This window comes from Lacerta agilis, chromosome 2 (genome assembly GCF_009819535.1).
Source record: "Lacerta agilis isolate rLacAgi1 chromosome 2, rLacAgi1.pri, whole genome shotgun sequence".
Taxonomy (NCBI): domain Eukaryota; kingdom Metazoa; phylum Chordata; class Lepidosauria; order Squamata; family Lacertidae; genus Lacerta; species Lacerta agilis.
This window is the reverse complement of record NC_046313.1, coordinates 52410797-52424577: the sequence shown is the minus strand read 5'-3', so window position 1 is coordinate 52424577 and position 13781 is coordinate 52410797. Positions and strand designations below refer to the sequence as shown.

Here is a 13781-nt window from a genome sequence, read left to right as displayed (position 1 = left end):
CAGAAACAATTTCCATGGCCACCACAGTAGCTAAAACATTAGGGTCCAATGGAAATAGAACCAGAGGCAAATGGAAATTCCTTCTGAGATGCAATGGCCAAACTTCTGAAATGGGGCATGCCTGTCGTAGGTTCTCCACATGAATGCACCCATGGGAAAAGCCTATTCTCATCAAGACATAACACAGTGAAAATCTAATCGTAAGAGCTGGTCCTGTGAATATTTGCACACTTACTTGGGGTGTGTGGGATAGTATTCATGGCCTTGAGCCGACAACGCAGGGCAGGCTGTGGAGCTACAGAAAACCTGGGAATGGAAAACAATCATGTTTTATGATGAGGAGACCTCTTCATATGACTTTGTAGCTCTCTACTTTTCATTTGCATGCTAACTCACTAGGAAGAGATTTCTCAGCCCTAAATAAGAAAGGAAGTCTTTTAATATCCTCTTCTAAGGCACTGTTAATACCCTCTTCTATGACACTCCCACATTGTGCTACCAGCAGAAAACTGAGAAATGATCAGGGACCTGCTCCTTACTATGACCAAGAGAAATAAAATGAAGTTTGGAAAATAAGAAAAAATAAGCAGATTTGTATCATTTTAGCACAGCAGCATACATGTAGCTTGGTGAGTTCTATTTCAAATTCCAATGCTCACAATCCAAATCTTCATCATTCCGCTACCTTTTGACAGGGATCTTTATGGCCAAAATGTAGCTATCCTTCAAAATGTGCATTCTTCTGAATTTTGCAATGCCCAGGTTTTGTACCAAATGAGGTATACAAAGGTGTGCTTGAAGCTGCATATATATTGGTGAAAATAACATACGAAAATGCATTGTGTTAAGGAAAATTACTTTCAGAAATGTGTATATTACAGAAAATTGCACACAAAAATGTTTGTATTCTGAGAAATTCACAGTAAAATGCTGGCAAATTTTTATGAGGACTTTTTTGTTGTTGTTTTTTAAAAAGATCACAATGTGATGTGGAAATATGGAGAACTTAAAGACTGAATAAACAAGAAGCTGAGAGAAACCAAAACCAGCAGGCTCGTCCAACTCTAGTGGTAAGAATAAGTCTGCTCCAGATCTCTAAAGCGGAACTGGTTGTGGTGGATAATGTAAGCTACTGGTTACTTTAGAATGAGGAGTCTTAGAAGGAATCTCTTTCAATCATGGTGATGCATGTCATTTATTTTATATTGAAAAACTCTACAAACCTTTTGCTTATAACATACTGTATTTTTCCGTGTATAAGACTACATTCCCCCCCCCTTTTAAGTTTAAAATTGTGTGTCGTCTTATACACGGAATGTTTAAAATATTTATTTCTTAATTTTGGGCTCAAGAAATAGGGGTTGTCTTATATATGGGGGTGTCTTATACACAGAAAAAATACGGTACTTGATAATTTAGTAAGTATATTGTGAGCAATAGCTACCTAGAGTTGGTTACCAAACCACAAGTCTGGAACCAAAACTGAATGGCAATGACTTGTTGAAGGTCATATGTAGTTGAGGTGGGACTGGACTGAAGGTCCCTCAGTTCCAGAAGAAGAAACATTAGAAGACAGACCCTAAACTTTCCTTGGTTCCGAAGTAGTAATGCACATAGATGGGGAAACTGCAGCCCTCCAGCAAACACCATGGCCCATGGTCAGGAATGATGGAAATTGGAATGCAACAACATCTTGAGGTCCAAAAGTTCTCAAGAGCCCTCTCTTAAGAGTTTTCTAAGGCATAGTGCCAGAGTACTCTGCCATGCTTATCTCCGGAACCTCATTTGTCGAATGGCATATACCAGGAAAATATTAAGCTGCACTATCCTCAGCCTGACACAGACCAAAGGTCCATCTTGCCCAATAACAGAACTTGCCTGCTGCTTCCCGATCCTTAAAAGAAAAAGTGACTAGCTACCCTTAGCAGGAGTCTTTTTCTCTCTCTCCTGAAAACCAAGGAGACTATGAACAGTTTCTTATTACATATGTAGGTAGTACTACCGCTCTTTCTCTATTTTTTATTTCCCTTTTGCCTCTGCTTGCCTTCCTTATCCTGTTTTTCCAGCACTGTTGACAGACATTGTCCTCCAAATGTTGGCACTGAGAAGTGCATATTTCTCCCCTGAAGCTGGAAAAGGTTTATGGAGCATGACAGAAGTCAAAAAAGCCAACAGCTGGTGTTGGGGCGGGAGATGAACCAGGGGAGTATTAAACAGTGAGGTTGGGGCAGTTCACACACCAGAGCCTCTTCTGGAATGGCAAGCTCCAGAACCTGTGTGGTTTCCCCGAGGAATAGAAATCCATCAAGATTCACCATCTATGCCAGTATACCTTGCATAGTATGTGAGCATCTCTTTGCAAAAGACAAAAATTCCTAATCAGAATTCACTTCCATTTAGGGAATTGTACTACTCTCAAGATTTGCACATTACAAGTGAATTTTACATAGGCAATTGGACTTTCATGAAGCAGCTCTCCAGGCTGTTTGAAAAAATGAAATTATGGTGAGTTCATGATTGTGCTGGCACATTCAGACTGCAAAAGTCAGAACCGAAAAGAAGTTAGGAGACCAGAAGTTGATTATATAATTTTATCCAATTCTTCCATATTAGAAAATATGGAACAGAAGAGCTACTGATAGGAGAAGAAAGTGTTGCAGGAGTTTTTAGTCTCACATTCCTAAATTCTGCAAAGATTATTTCAATAATGCACAATCCCAGATACACTGTAGCTCTGCTATATGGCATTAAATTATGAGAGGGGGAGAGATTACAGAATGCTACAATTCAAGCAACACTGGGCATGAACAGTCAAAATTAAGCCTCAATGGTCTCAATGACAGAGAAAGTAAAGGATGTGAAATCATTAGTTTCGTTTTTGGTTTGCTTTAAATCCATAATCTGAACAATTCCAACTCTTGGTAGCCCCCTTCTTAAATCAGAATGGAAATTATTTAAGAAGAGGGCTACCAAGAATCGGAACTGTTCAGATTACTGAATTAGAGCAGATTTTCCCAACCTGCCCTCTAGATGTTGTTGGACTTCAACTCCCATGAGCCACAGCCAGGATCGCCAATAGCTGCGGATGGGGAGAATTCTAGTGCAAAACACCTCAAGGGACCTAAACTGAGGAAGGCTGAACTAACATTCCATGCTAGTTTTCTTTAACATTTATTAGAATGCACCATGCATAATAAAGGCATGCTTTCTTATTATTTTCTTCAATGTGCTTTCCAAACTCCAGTGTTATCTTTCCAGTACAATCAACAGGGGGACTTCTACCCAGGCAAAATGCATCCTGATGGTCTACATCATGGGTAGGCAAGCTAAGGCCCGGGGGCCGGATCTGGCCCAATCGCCTTCTCAATCCAGCCCATGGATGCTCTGGGAACCAGCGTGTTTTTACATGAGTAGAATGTGTCCTTTTATTTTAAATGCATCTCTGGGTTATTTGTGGGGCATAGGAATGCATTCATCTCCCCCCCCCAAAAAAAATAGTCCGGCCCCCCACAAGGTCTGAGGGACAGTGGGCCGGCCCCCTGCTGAAAAAGTTTGCTGACCCCTGGTCTACATTTAGATCATTGATAATCGCAATTTATCACTAATATAATTGCAAGTGGCAAGTTATATCTTAGGTCACATCCACACCACACACTTAAAAGAACATTTAAAGCACATCAATTTTGCAATCCTGGGAACTGTAATTTACTAAGGATGCCGGGAGTTGCACCTCTACGGGGAAGCTGTGACTATTAAAGTGGTACAAATAGCTACTTGGTTTACCTGCACAGGAGGAGGAGTTGATTTTGATCTCCCTCGGCTTCTGCTGCACACAGAACCTGAGTGAAGAAGACTTTTAGCTGAGTCACACTTGCTGGCACAACTTCCTTCATCAGCCATTTCAAACACCGGAGAACTGGTGCTGTGTCTGTCGGTCATGGTGGCAGCAGTTGTAGATGTTAAACTAGGAGGGGAAGAGGGTGGCTCCTGAATCTTCCCTGGAACAGGAAACTGGCAGAAACCATCCATACTCCTCAGCTTTCTGCTGGCACTGGGATGGGAAGTGCTGTCTTCCACAAACTTCTTTGAGTTTAAAGTCCTTGGTTGCAAAGGGGGCTTTTGCTGAGCACTGCTCTGCCCAACGGCAGGCCGTTGCCCAATCTTTCGTTCCATGTAGTCAAGAAGTGCGTTGTGCTGTATTTGTTTAAGTTCTGCCTTAGAAAGAGACCTTCCCTGGTTTTCCAGAGCTTTACCTCTAATGATCTTAGTGTCTTGTTCATTGATCTCATCGGACCGGGACCTTGCATTTTGCTTTCTCCATGAAATGCTTTGATCTTTCTGATCATCCAGCTGGTTGAGTTTCTCAGGTTCAGAATAAGAGATTTTCTTCTGTTCTTTGGTAGCCCTTTTCCTCCCCCCAATTCGGGCAGCTTGTGGCCTCTTTAATTCTTCCTCGTTGCTGATGCTTTGCAGTGGCTTGGAGGCAGGAATCAACTTGGAGTCCTCGCTTGTACTAGATAATGACAAAGACCTGAGATGCTGAATGGATGGCCTTGAAGACGGTGTCTGCTTCAGCCGAACGGGCAAGCTCATTTGTAAATCCTTTCTCTTGAAAGAGGTTTCTCTCAAGACCTTTCTTTGAGCAACTTTAAGTTTTTCCCGATAGTCATTCTTGAACTTCTCATCCACTGATGATGCAGGACTCCCTAGAATTTGCCCTTCCTGGTTGCTGCCAGGATTATCCATACATGGGTTGGTGTCCCTTGGTATCTCTATCGGCTCTGCAGAGACTGGGAGATTGTTCCTTGGAGATCTTAAAGCAACATCATCTCCTCCTCCTCCTCCTCCTTGAGTCCAATTTTCATGACTCATAAAACTGGGATTTTTCCCACCAGAAAGATAGTAAAGCAGAGGAGTTGTCTTTCTGTTGATCTTTATACTGGCAAAGTCATCCGGGGGCTGACTTTCAGTTTTCTTAGAAAAATGATGCTTTGGAAAACAAACAGGCTTAAGCATTTCCTCTTGCCTGGGGTTCACCAGAAGGTCAGGGCTGCTATTCATGTCATTTTTCTTTTCTTTTCTCAACCCATTCAGTGGTTGGGATGCAGAAGTCTCAGCATCGTGAGTATAATACGATAATGCACTGGCTGTCTCCTGGACTCCCCAGTGAGGTGTTTCTGTGAGGTCCAAACCATGAGGCAGTGGCTTCTGCATTCTGGATTGCTGATTTAGAAGTGGTTGCCAGACATCTCTGCTTCCTTCCTCAGAGCTGAAGATATGTTTCTTGTTGCCTTCATAGCTTTCAATCATTCCTAGCATAGCCTTGTTGGAAAGAGAGCTGTCAGTGTATTTTAAGTTCGAACGGCTTTCATATTCATCTTGGCCCAATCCTGAGCGATCAGCAACTCTGAATGGATGCAGAACACCATGAAGCTGCCCCTTCTTTGTGCTGGATACTGCCACGCAGCTTGGCAGATCTGCTGCGAAGGCTGGTTTGTGTACACTGCAGGCATAAAAATACTGTTTGTTCTCTTGTGTATCATTAACAGCATTGTGGCTGGTATGTAGTGACGGAGAGGACTTAGACTCCATTGGCTCAGGAAATGCATAAGAGCAGACTGAATTTTGAGCACATGAAATATTTCGGGTCTTGACCAGAGAATCAGATCTTAAATATTCTTGAAAAATTAAAGGTGTGTTAGATATGGTGGAGCTGGTATTCCTAGAGATATGTTGACTGACAGGATACAAACTGTCACCCTCTTCTGTGATTGGGCTTTCATCCTCCCATCTAGAGAGCCAGTAATCATTGTGATAGTTTGCTGGAGAGTCAGTGTCTTGAATGTACACATCTGCTTGCATACCGGGGTCTAACCAAATTCCAGAATGAGTTGGATCTACATTTCTGTTTGTTTTATAGCTATCAACTCGAGTTGGTGGGGATGGTGGGCGAGGAGATGAAAATCTAGCCAATGGTGGTGATGGTTGGTATGGCATCCCATGGGCAGAAGTGCTTCCACATGGCTTGCCAAGGTCAGAATTTTCCAATATATAGTGGCTGCTCTTTCCCACTGTCTTGTCTTCATACATCTGTCTAAATGCTGGATTTATTGCACTGGGGTTATAAATGCCTCTAACATATCCTGAGTCCATATAGGATAGCTGCTCTAGAGGCAGAGAATCATGCTCATTATAGCAAAATGGGACAGGACACTCTGGGATATTTGAGCCACCTGAGAAAGAACTATATGCAGAGTCTGCTTTTCCAGGAATGTGTAAGCACTGGTCTATGCCACTGATGGATTTATCCAGTGAAAACCTGTTAGCATCGCTAGGCGAGGCCACTGGCTCCAAGAGGTCAGCTATTCTTTTGACATGCCTGAGGTTCCATCTTGATATTTCACTCTCAACAAAAGACATATTCTCTTTCACTAATTAGTCTGTTCCTCCAAGTAACAAACCGACATAATATTAAGAGGTCTTTAATTTTATGGCCATGAGTAAGCATATTTATTGCAGATATTTTCACATGTCATCATCACACTTCATGAACGGAGAGATGATCCTAGGAAAGAAAAGAGGTAATTGAAACACATCAGTGTTGCTTACTGCTGTCTTACTACTACATAGCCCAATTAGATTCACGGGTCAGGCCACCCCCAGTAGCCCCACCCATAAGCATTTGATTGGTTGATCACAAGAGCCAATTCAAATAGTGTATCTAATAGAAGCAGGAATCACATAAAAGGTGAAACGGGTTTCACTTGTTCTTCTCACCATGTAATATTCACATTGACTTCCAATGCTGTCTCTGTACACTTACAGTTTCTTACAGAAACCATTCTCTGGCCCAAAAAAACCTAGAATTCTTGTGGCTAGGAAGTGGAAGAATGAAACAGTACCGACAATCACAGAATGGCAGATGCTTATGTTAGATTACTTACAGCTGGCGAAATTGACGGGAGGAGTTAGAAGAGAAATGAAGCAGAAAACTTTCGGAGAATGGAAAATATTTAAAGAATACATAAGAATATATTGTAGCAGCAAGGCCATATTAGCAGAATTAGAGTGATACTTGTAATTAGAATACAGGTAAATAATGAACATTATTGAAGATAGATGGAAGAGAATAAAAGATCAAAACTGTGCGGGGGAAATAATGATGAAACGAAAGTACATTGAGAAAGATCGGAAGACCTGTATGTTAGAAGTTTGGTTATGTAAGCCAACTTTATCTTTCTTTTTCTTCTTTTACTAAATTTTCTTTTTTCTTTTTTTAATCCTTTCCTCCCCTTATTCTTCTTATCTGTATTGTTGAGACTGTAATTTTTTAAAATGTGTAATTAAAATCAATAAAGATTATTAAAAAAAACAAAACTAAAAAATGGTGTGTTGCTTTCATAGACTCTTGATCCTGCCTCTGTCCATGTACTCCCAGTTCTTCCTCCATCACTGTCTGCTTCCTCGCCATCCCAGCCATGGTTTTTTTCATTTTGGAGTTTGACCCTGAGTTCAACTGTGAGTCACTAGGAATCTTCTGTACTCTTATGTTAGCTGCCTCTGCCCCAACTGATTCCCCATCTGGACTTTCTCAGGCTTGAATACGGATTCACTTGCTAATTAGCGACCCTAATTTGTCATTGCTGTGAACACTTGCATTTCATAAATAACTTGTCCTGTTCTTTAGCAAAAAAAAAAAAAGTGTCTCAGATTATATATCACTACAAATAATACAGCTTCTCTCATTCTGTTTGAATATATTATAAGTATTATCCTTCACTGAGTGTGTGCCAGTATCCTTCAGGCATGAGAATAGTGAACACTATGCTTCTTGGGTGCTTATAATTTGAACAATGTAAATTACATTTTTGTTTTATAAACATAAGATTTGATGGCATCTTGATTCTTGCAAAACATGCAATTTTTAGAATTGTGCAAAGCTTTGGGGAAACTATTTGCAGTGCATCTGAGTTGAAGATCACATCTACCAAACAAAGTGGCACTGTGTTAATATTTAGCTACATTATCACACCGAGACAAGGATTTATATAAAAAGCAAAACTTTTGAAGACCTGGCAAGGATTGCTGCATTTTTTTTCATAAAGGTCCAAAGGTTCACTTTTCAAACTTAAAATAGTGGGCCAGTTCAGAAGTAATGATCTTGGCTCAATAAACCATAGTTTATTAAACTAAGAACAAACACAGAATCTGATCCAATTCTGGTTTCATATCCTGGTTAGTAGGCAGAGACTAAGGCACAATTTCCTGGTTTCTGTATAACAGGGCACAAATCATTAGACAAGCACCTAAACCAGCACACAATGGAAGGAGAGAAGGCACAATGCTCATTTTTTGTTTCATAAATAAATTATGCCAAGATTGTTTTATCTGAACTGGCCCAATTTTTCAGTTAGTTGTAAAAATAAATAAGAGGGGCCAAAGTTTTCAAAAGGAGGGCACCATTCAATCAAAATTTAACATGTTAAAATCAGAATGATTTCAGTGAGAATTGGTGAAACACATGCTCACTTGTTCAACTGAAATAAAGCTTAGAAGTCCTTGGCTGTGCCCAGAACAATGGAATGCATTACTGGTAGAAATGCAGTGTCCTTCCTATTTTGACCAAAGCCTGCATTTTAAGTGTGTGTGATCCTTTCAAATTTATCTCTGAAATGTGGGCACATATTAATGCAAATGTCTTGACAAACCTAAAAAGTAGTGTTATCCTTTGTTTCTCTAGAATTCTATAAATAGCTCAAAATATATGTCAAATACTAATACCGAAAGGTCCTGCTAGAGCAATCATGTTTAGACAAAAACAATTGCTACAAATTTCCATGATGACATTTTGAAATCATTATATACCTTTCAAAAGCCTTTCCTAGGACTCAGCTACATTTGTAAAGATAAAGCGCTGTATATGCGTTATAACACTATAACACCAGATGGCGCTGTGGAATCCTGCTTTTCGCCAACGGAACTTCTCTTTGTGAAGTTTACAACTCATTTAACTAAATCACTTAATTACGTTAGTCTAGAGAAATAAAGTGACTGCCTTCAGATATTGGACTAACAAAAGTAGTGGTAAAGGCCATCACAAAAATACATTATCAGAAGTAGCTTTGTTGCTGATGTCAGCAGATAACTGGAGAGGTCCTTGGTGGTACACAAGAAAATGCTTTCACTTCCACAGCAGGAAATTATCTGGTCTGTAAACAAGCGCCTGGACCCAAAGAACACTGCAGCTAGTTTCGTGTGCCAAAAGGAACTTGAGAGAGGTGTTCCATCACCACCAAATTCATATGCCACATAGCATACATCTTATGAAACTGTTGGAAACTGCTGGTCAAAGGGAATGAATGAATGAATGAATGAATGAATCCCTAGGTTATCGGTGCATTTAAAGCAACTGGTTTGATTCTGGCCAAAATTCCTAGGACAGTGGAATCCAGTCCTCAATACTTTTATTAAACCCCTTTCAAGTTATATTTATGGTTTCATTGTCAACATTGCTTAGCCAGCCTGCTGAAACGTAACATATTATCTCAAAGGATAATTGTATGTTTGTGCTGGCATGTTCTAAGGATATCTTCTAGAGTGGGTGTTTGGATATCTGTTTAATCTGGTAAAGGCATCTTGACTGCCTGTTATCAAGGTTTTTTCCCACCCAAAATATAAGAAGTGTGATTAAAAGCAAATATCACTGGTTACAGTGTAACACAAGACGGAGCCACAGAGGGGCCACAGAGTCCACAATTGTTATCTGTGTCTTATGACCATTAAGGCACATTGATAATGAAAATTGTAAAATGCATATTTCATAGTTAATAAATCACAAAACAGTTTATAACTTAGCATAACTTTTCCATGATGAATAATTTAATAAATATTACTCACTCTATTTACATATTCTGACATATTGTATTAATCTCAGACTTAACATAAGTCATGTTTGAAATATATGTTCTCCAGTAAGTAAAGGAATTTATTATAGTACAGTATTTTGAACTTTGTTGTTCCAATGCATAACAGTCCAGTTTGCATGTAACACTAAGCCAAACCTTGCTACTGTGCTGAACTAAGCCATGGTTTGGCTTAGCAGGTCATCTGAAACAAGGCTCAGTTCTCTCCAAGCAAACCACAAGCTTTAACCAAGGTTTGCCCTATGGTTCACAGTTCATGATTTGCCTGGAGAGAGCTACACCACACACTTGGATTCAGTATATATACTAAGCCAAACTACACTAAGCACTGCACAGCAGCAGAAGGACCAGAGAAGGAGCCAAGTAGCCATGAACTTCTCCCCAGAAGCCCACACATTTGCTCATTTGTGCTAAGTCATGGGTTAGGTAAGTGTTAGGTACAAATGAACTCTGCCTATAAGTGTATGACCATGCTGCTTTCCTTCTCTGCATGAGATCCAACAAAGGGGTGAGAGGGCGCCTGCTTGTGCAACAGGCCTTCTTCTTCCTCTCCTTCTCCCTTCAGCTCTCAGGATCAGATGCACAGGGAAGAAGACAGGCCAAAATTCCCTTTGCTAAGGTGGGTTTCTATTGCACAAGCAGGAAGACATCATTGGAAGTTACTCTCTGACACTTACCATAGCTGTCAACTTTGTCATATAATCTATGTTCCATACCCTTGCTATCCATACACTCAAAGAATATTGGGTTTTGTTTCCTGAATCTAAACAGATAGCCATCTAATCAGCAATTAACAAGTGAGCTGTTATCTCAAGAACTTCCCTGTTACCTCAAAAATTTCCCTGGGCACCAAACCATTTCCCAGTAAATCATGACCTACAGTATTTCCATGAATGTAGAGTTTTAGTAATTTGGGGCATGCCCATAAAATGTGCAGTAGAGTTACTACAGAAGCTCAACATCACTAGCAATGATCACTTAAACTGTGTAGATTCAGTCTAATCTTCCTGTTGTTAGATACCACCTATGTAATGTTTTAAGTGGGACGCAGGTGGTGCTGTGAGTTAAACAACAGAGCCTAGGGCTTGCTGATCAGAAGGTCAGTGGTTCGAATCCCCATGATGGGGTGAGCTCCTGTTGTTCGGTCCCAGCTCCTGCCAACCTAGCAGTTCAAAAGCACGTCAAAGTGCAAGTAGATAAATAGGTACTGCTCTGGCGGAAAGGTAAACAGCATTTTCGTGTGCTGCTTTGGTTCTCCAGAAGTGGCTTAGTCATGCTGGCCACATGACCCGGAAGCTCCCTCAGCCAGTAAAGCGAGATGAGTACCGCAACCCCAGAGTCGTCTGCGGCTGGACCTAATGGTTAGGGGTCCCTTTACCTTTATCTTTATGTAATGTTTTATAAACAATGAAAGTATAAAGCACACATTTATATGCCAATATAAAATATACTGGTTGCACATTGCAAGACTGGAATGTTCTTTTTTTCCATGGCAAACAACAGGGCAGCCAGATATTTATGTTTTAAAGGATTATGCAGAAGTTTGGGTGGCAATGAAACTTGTTTTCCTGCAGCTTTTGGGGGGCCCAGGGTGCCAGGATCATAAATGCATGCTGACTAAATAATTTCTAATGCAATTACACACATCAATCCAACACCCAGTTGATAGTACAAGAGAAAACCATTCTCTAATTGTCTCCAGTGCCTCATCAAAAACCTAAGTAGTTATAGATTTGTGCTTGGTTAGCTGCTGGGATGAAAGGCCACATTGATTTAGTCAGTTAATGTTCTCTATCATCATCTGTCAGGACAGATCCTGACAGATCCTGAAGTTGAGGCTCCAGTACTTTGGACACCTCATGAGAAGAGAAGACTCCCTAGAAAAGACCCTGATGTTGGGAAAGATGGAGGGCACAAGGAGAAGGGGACGACAGAGGATGAGATGGTTGGACAGTGTTCTTGAAGCTACTAACATGAGTTTGGCCAAACTGCGAGAAGCAGTGAAGGATAGGCGTGCCTGGCGTACTCTGATCCATGGGGTCACGAAGAGTCGGACACGACTGAACGACTCAACAACAACAACAACAACAACAACAATCATCATCATCATCATCATCATCATTTAAAATATAGTCTGGAAGCTCTTCCTCCAGATTATGGAAGGAAGGAACACCAGAATGAAATACCAGAGACATCATCCATATTGATGATAAACTGCTTTGTTGGTTGTGCACTATACATCATAGTGGCAAATACTTTTGGCCCTGCAAAACACACCAAACCAAGTGCAACTATTCAGACAGTAATGGAAAAGGCAAGCAGCAGCCCACAGATGCTCCATTATTAGAAATATGCCATGGCAGCTACTAGAGTGTAAATCTGCCAAAGGTTTTAAAAACTAGTCCACTTTTATAGGGCTGGAATAGGCAGCATTTGACAGCTACAGTGCCTTCTGCTATTAACAACTTGATATCCCTGCTGCCATAAATAATCAGAACCCTCTGTAAGCACCTCATCACAATAAGAAGGCACATGTGGACCTCAAAGCAGGGCATCAGATGCTCTTCAGCAGCATGTAACATACCTCAGTGGTCACAGAACTGTGCACCCAAAATTGATGTTTAACATGCTACCAGACTGAGGCCTGCAGTTGAAGTTTTCAAACCTCCTTTGTTGGAGTGGTTGGATGGTCATCTATCAGGGATTCTTTAGTTGCGATTCTTGCACTGCAAGGAGTTGGACTAGATGATGCTTGAGGCTCCTTTCCAATTCTACGAGTATACGACTTGGAGAGAAGAAAAACTATGAGGGACACATCCACCCATCGCTCCTTACTTCAGAGGAATTTCATGGGGATTCTGATTCTGATGTGCAAGGTCACTCTGGTCATCCCTTTGCCAGATCTGTGGCCCAAATGGTGCCAAATTAACCCCATTAATTGGAGGTTGTTCGACATACATTCCCAGAGGATAACACCCGGTGTTTGGAAAACCTGTTAAATTATTTCCTCCATAAGGCTATGATTTTCAATGGAACAGAGAGACTGAAAGAAGGTATTTCACTGGAGGAGACCAAGCTTCGAACAAAAAAGCTTAGCATTCCTGCACTGCTTCAAGGACAGTTTTGCTATCAATCATTCTGAGCCAAGGGGAATGTGGAAAGAAGCCAAAGTGCAGCGCAGACGGAGGTGGGGGGTGGGGAGTCATTACAATAAGTTAATTTATAAAGTGGAGCTACGTTTTTACAAGACATAGCAAACAAGTGAGGCAGCTCCTAAGAAAAGAACAAAGAGGACCAAGGGCGTCATTGATAGGGGGAAGGGTTTTCAATGGGTTCTTTGGGGATAAAAACCAAATCCTTGGGTGGTACTCAATGAAGTTTTACTCAGAGCAGACCTATTGAAATTAATGAATGTAACTAAGTCATGATCATTAATTTCAGTTGGCGGTTCGAATCCCCGCGACGGGGTGAGCTCCCGTTGCTCGGTCCCAGCTCCTGCCCACCTAGCAGTTTGAAAGTAGATAAATAGGTACCGTTCTGGTGGGAAGGTAAACGGCGTTTCCATGCACTGCCCTGGTTCGCCAGAAGCGGCTTAGTCATGCTGGCCACATGACCCGAAGCTGTCTGCAGACAAACGCCGGCTCCCTCGGCCTATAGAGTGAGATGAGTGCCGCAACCCCAGAATCGTCTGCGACTGGACTTAACTGTCAGGGGTACCTTTACCTTTACTCTGAGAAATACTTACTTGCATGACACCCACTATGGTGCAAAGTGGGACTTGACTGGGTGTCATCTAAATCAGAACAACCTATTTGACATTTAGGTAACTTCATTTCTACAGAAGCTGAGAAATTCAAA

General features: G+C 41.1%; 1 protein-coding gene across 1 annotated transcript in view; it reads right to left on the bottom strand.

The window, feature by feature from the left end:
- Positions 1 to 13781, bottom strand: part of SHROOM1 (shroom family member 1) — a 49548-nt gene that overhangs the window by 15063 nt on the left and 20704 nt on the right. The window contains exons 3-4 of the mRNA XM_033140044.1: positions 3784 to 6565; positions 236 to 306 (exon numbers count right to left, since the gene is read on the bottom strand). Coding sequence (XP_032995935.1) covers positions 236 to 306; positions 3784 to 6420 — 2708 coding nt within the window. The 5' untranslated portion in view covers positions 6421 to 6565. The remainder of the gene's footprint in view (positions 1 to 235; positions 307 to 3783; positions 6566 to 13781) is intronic.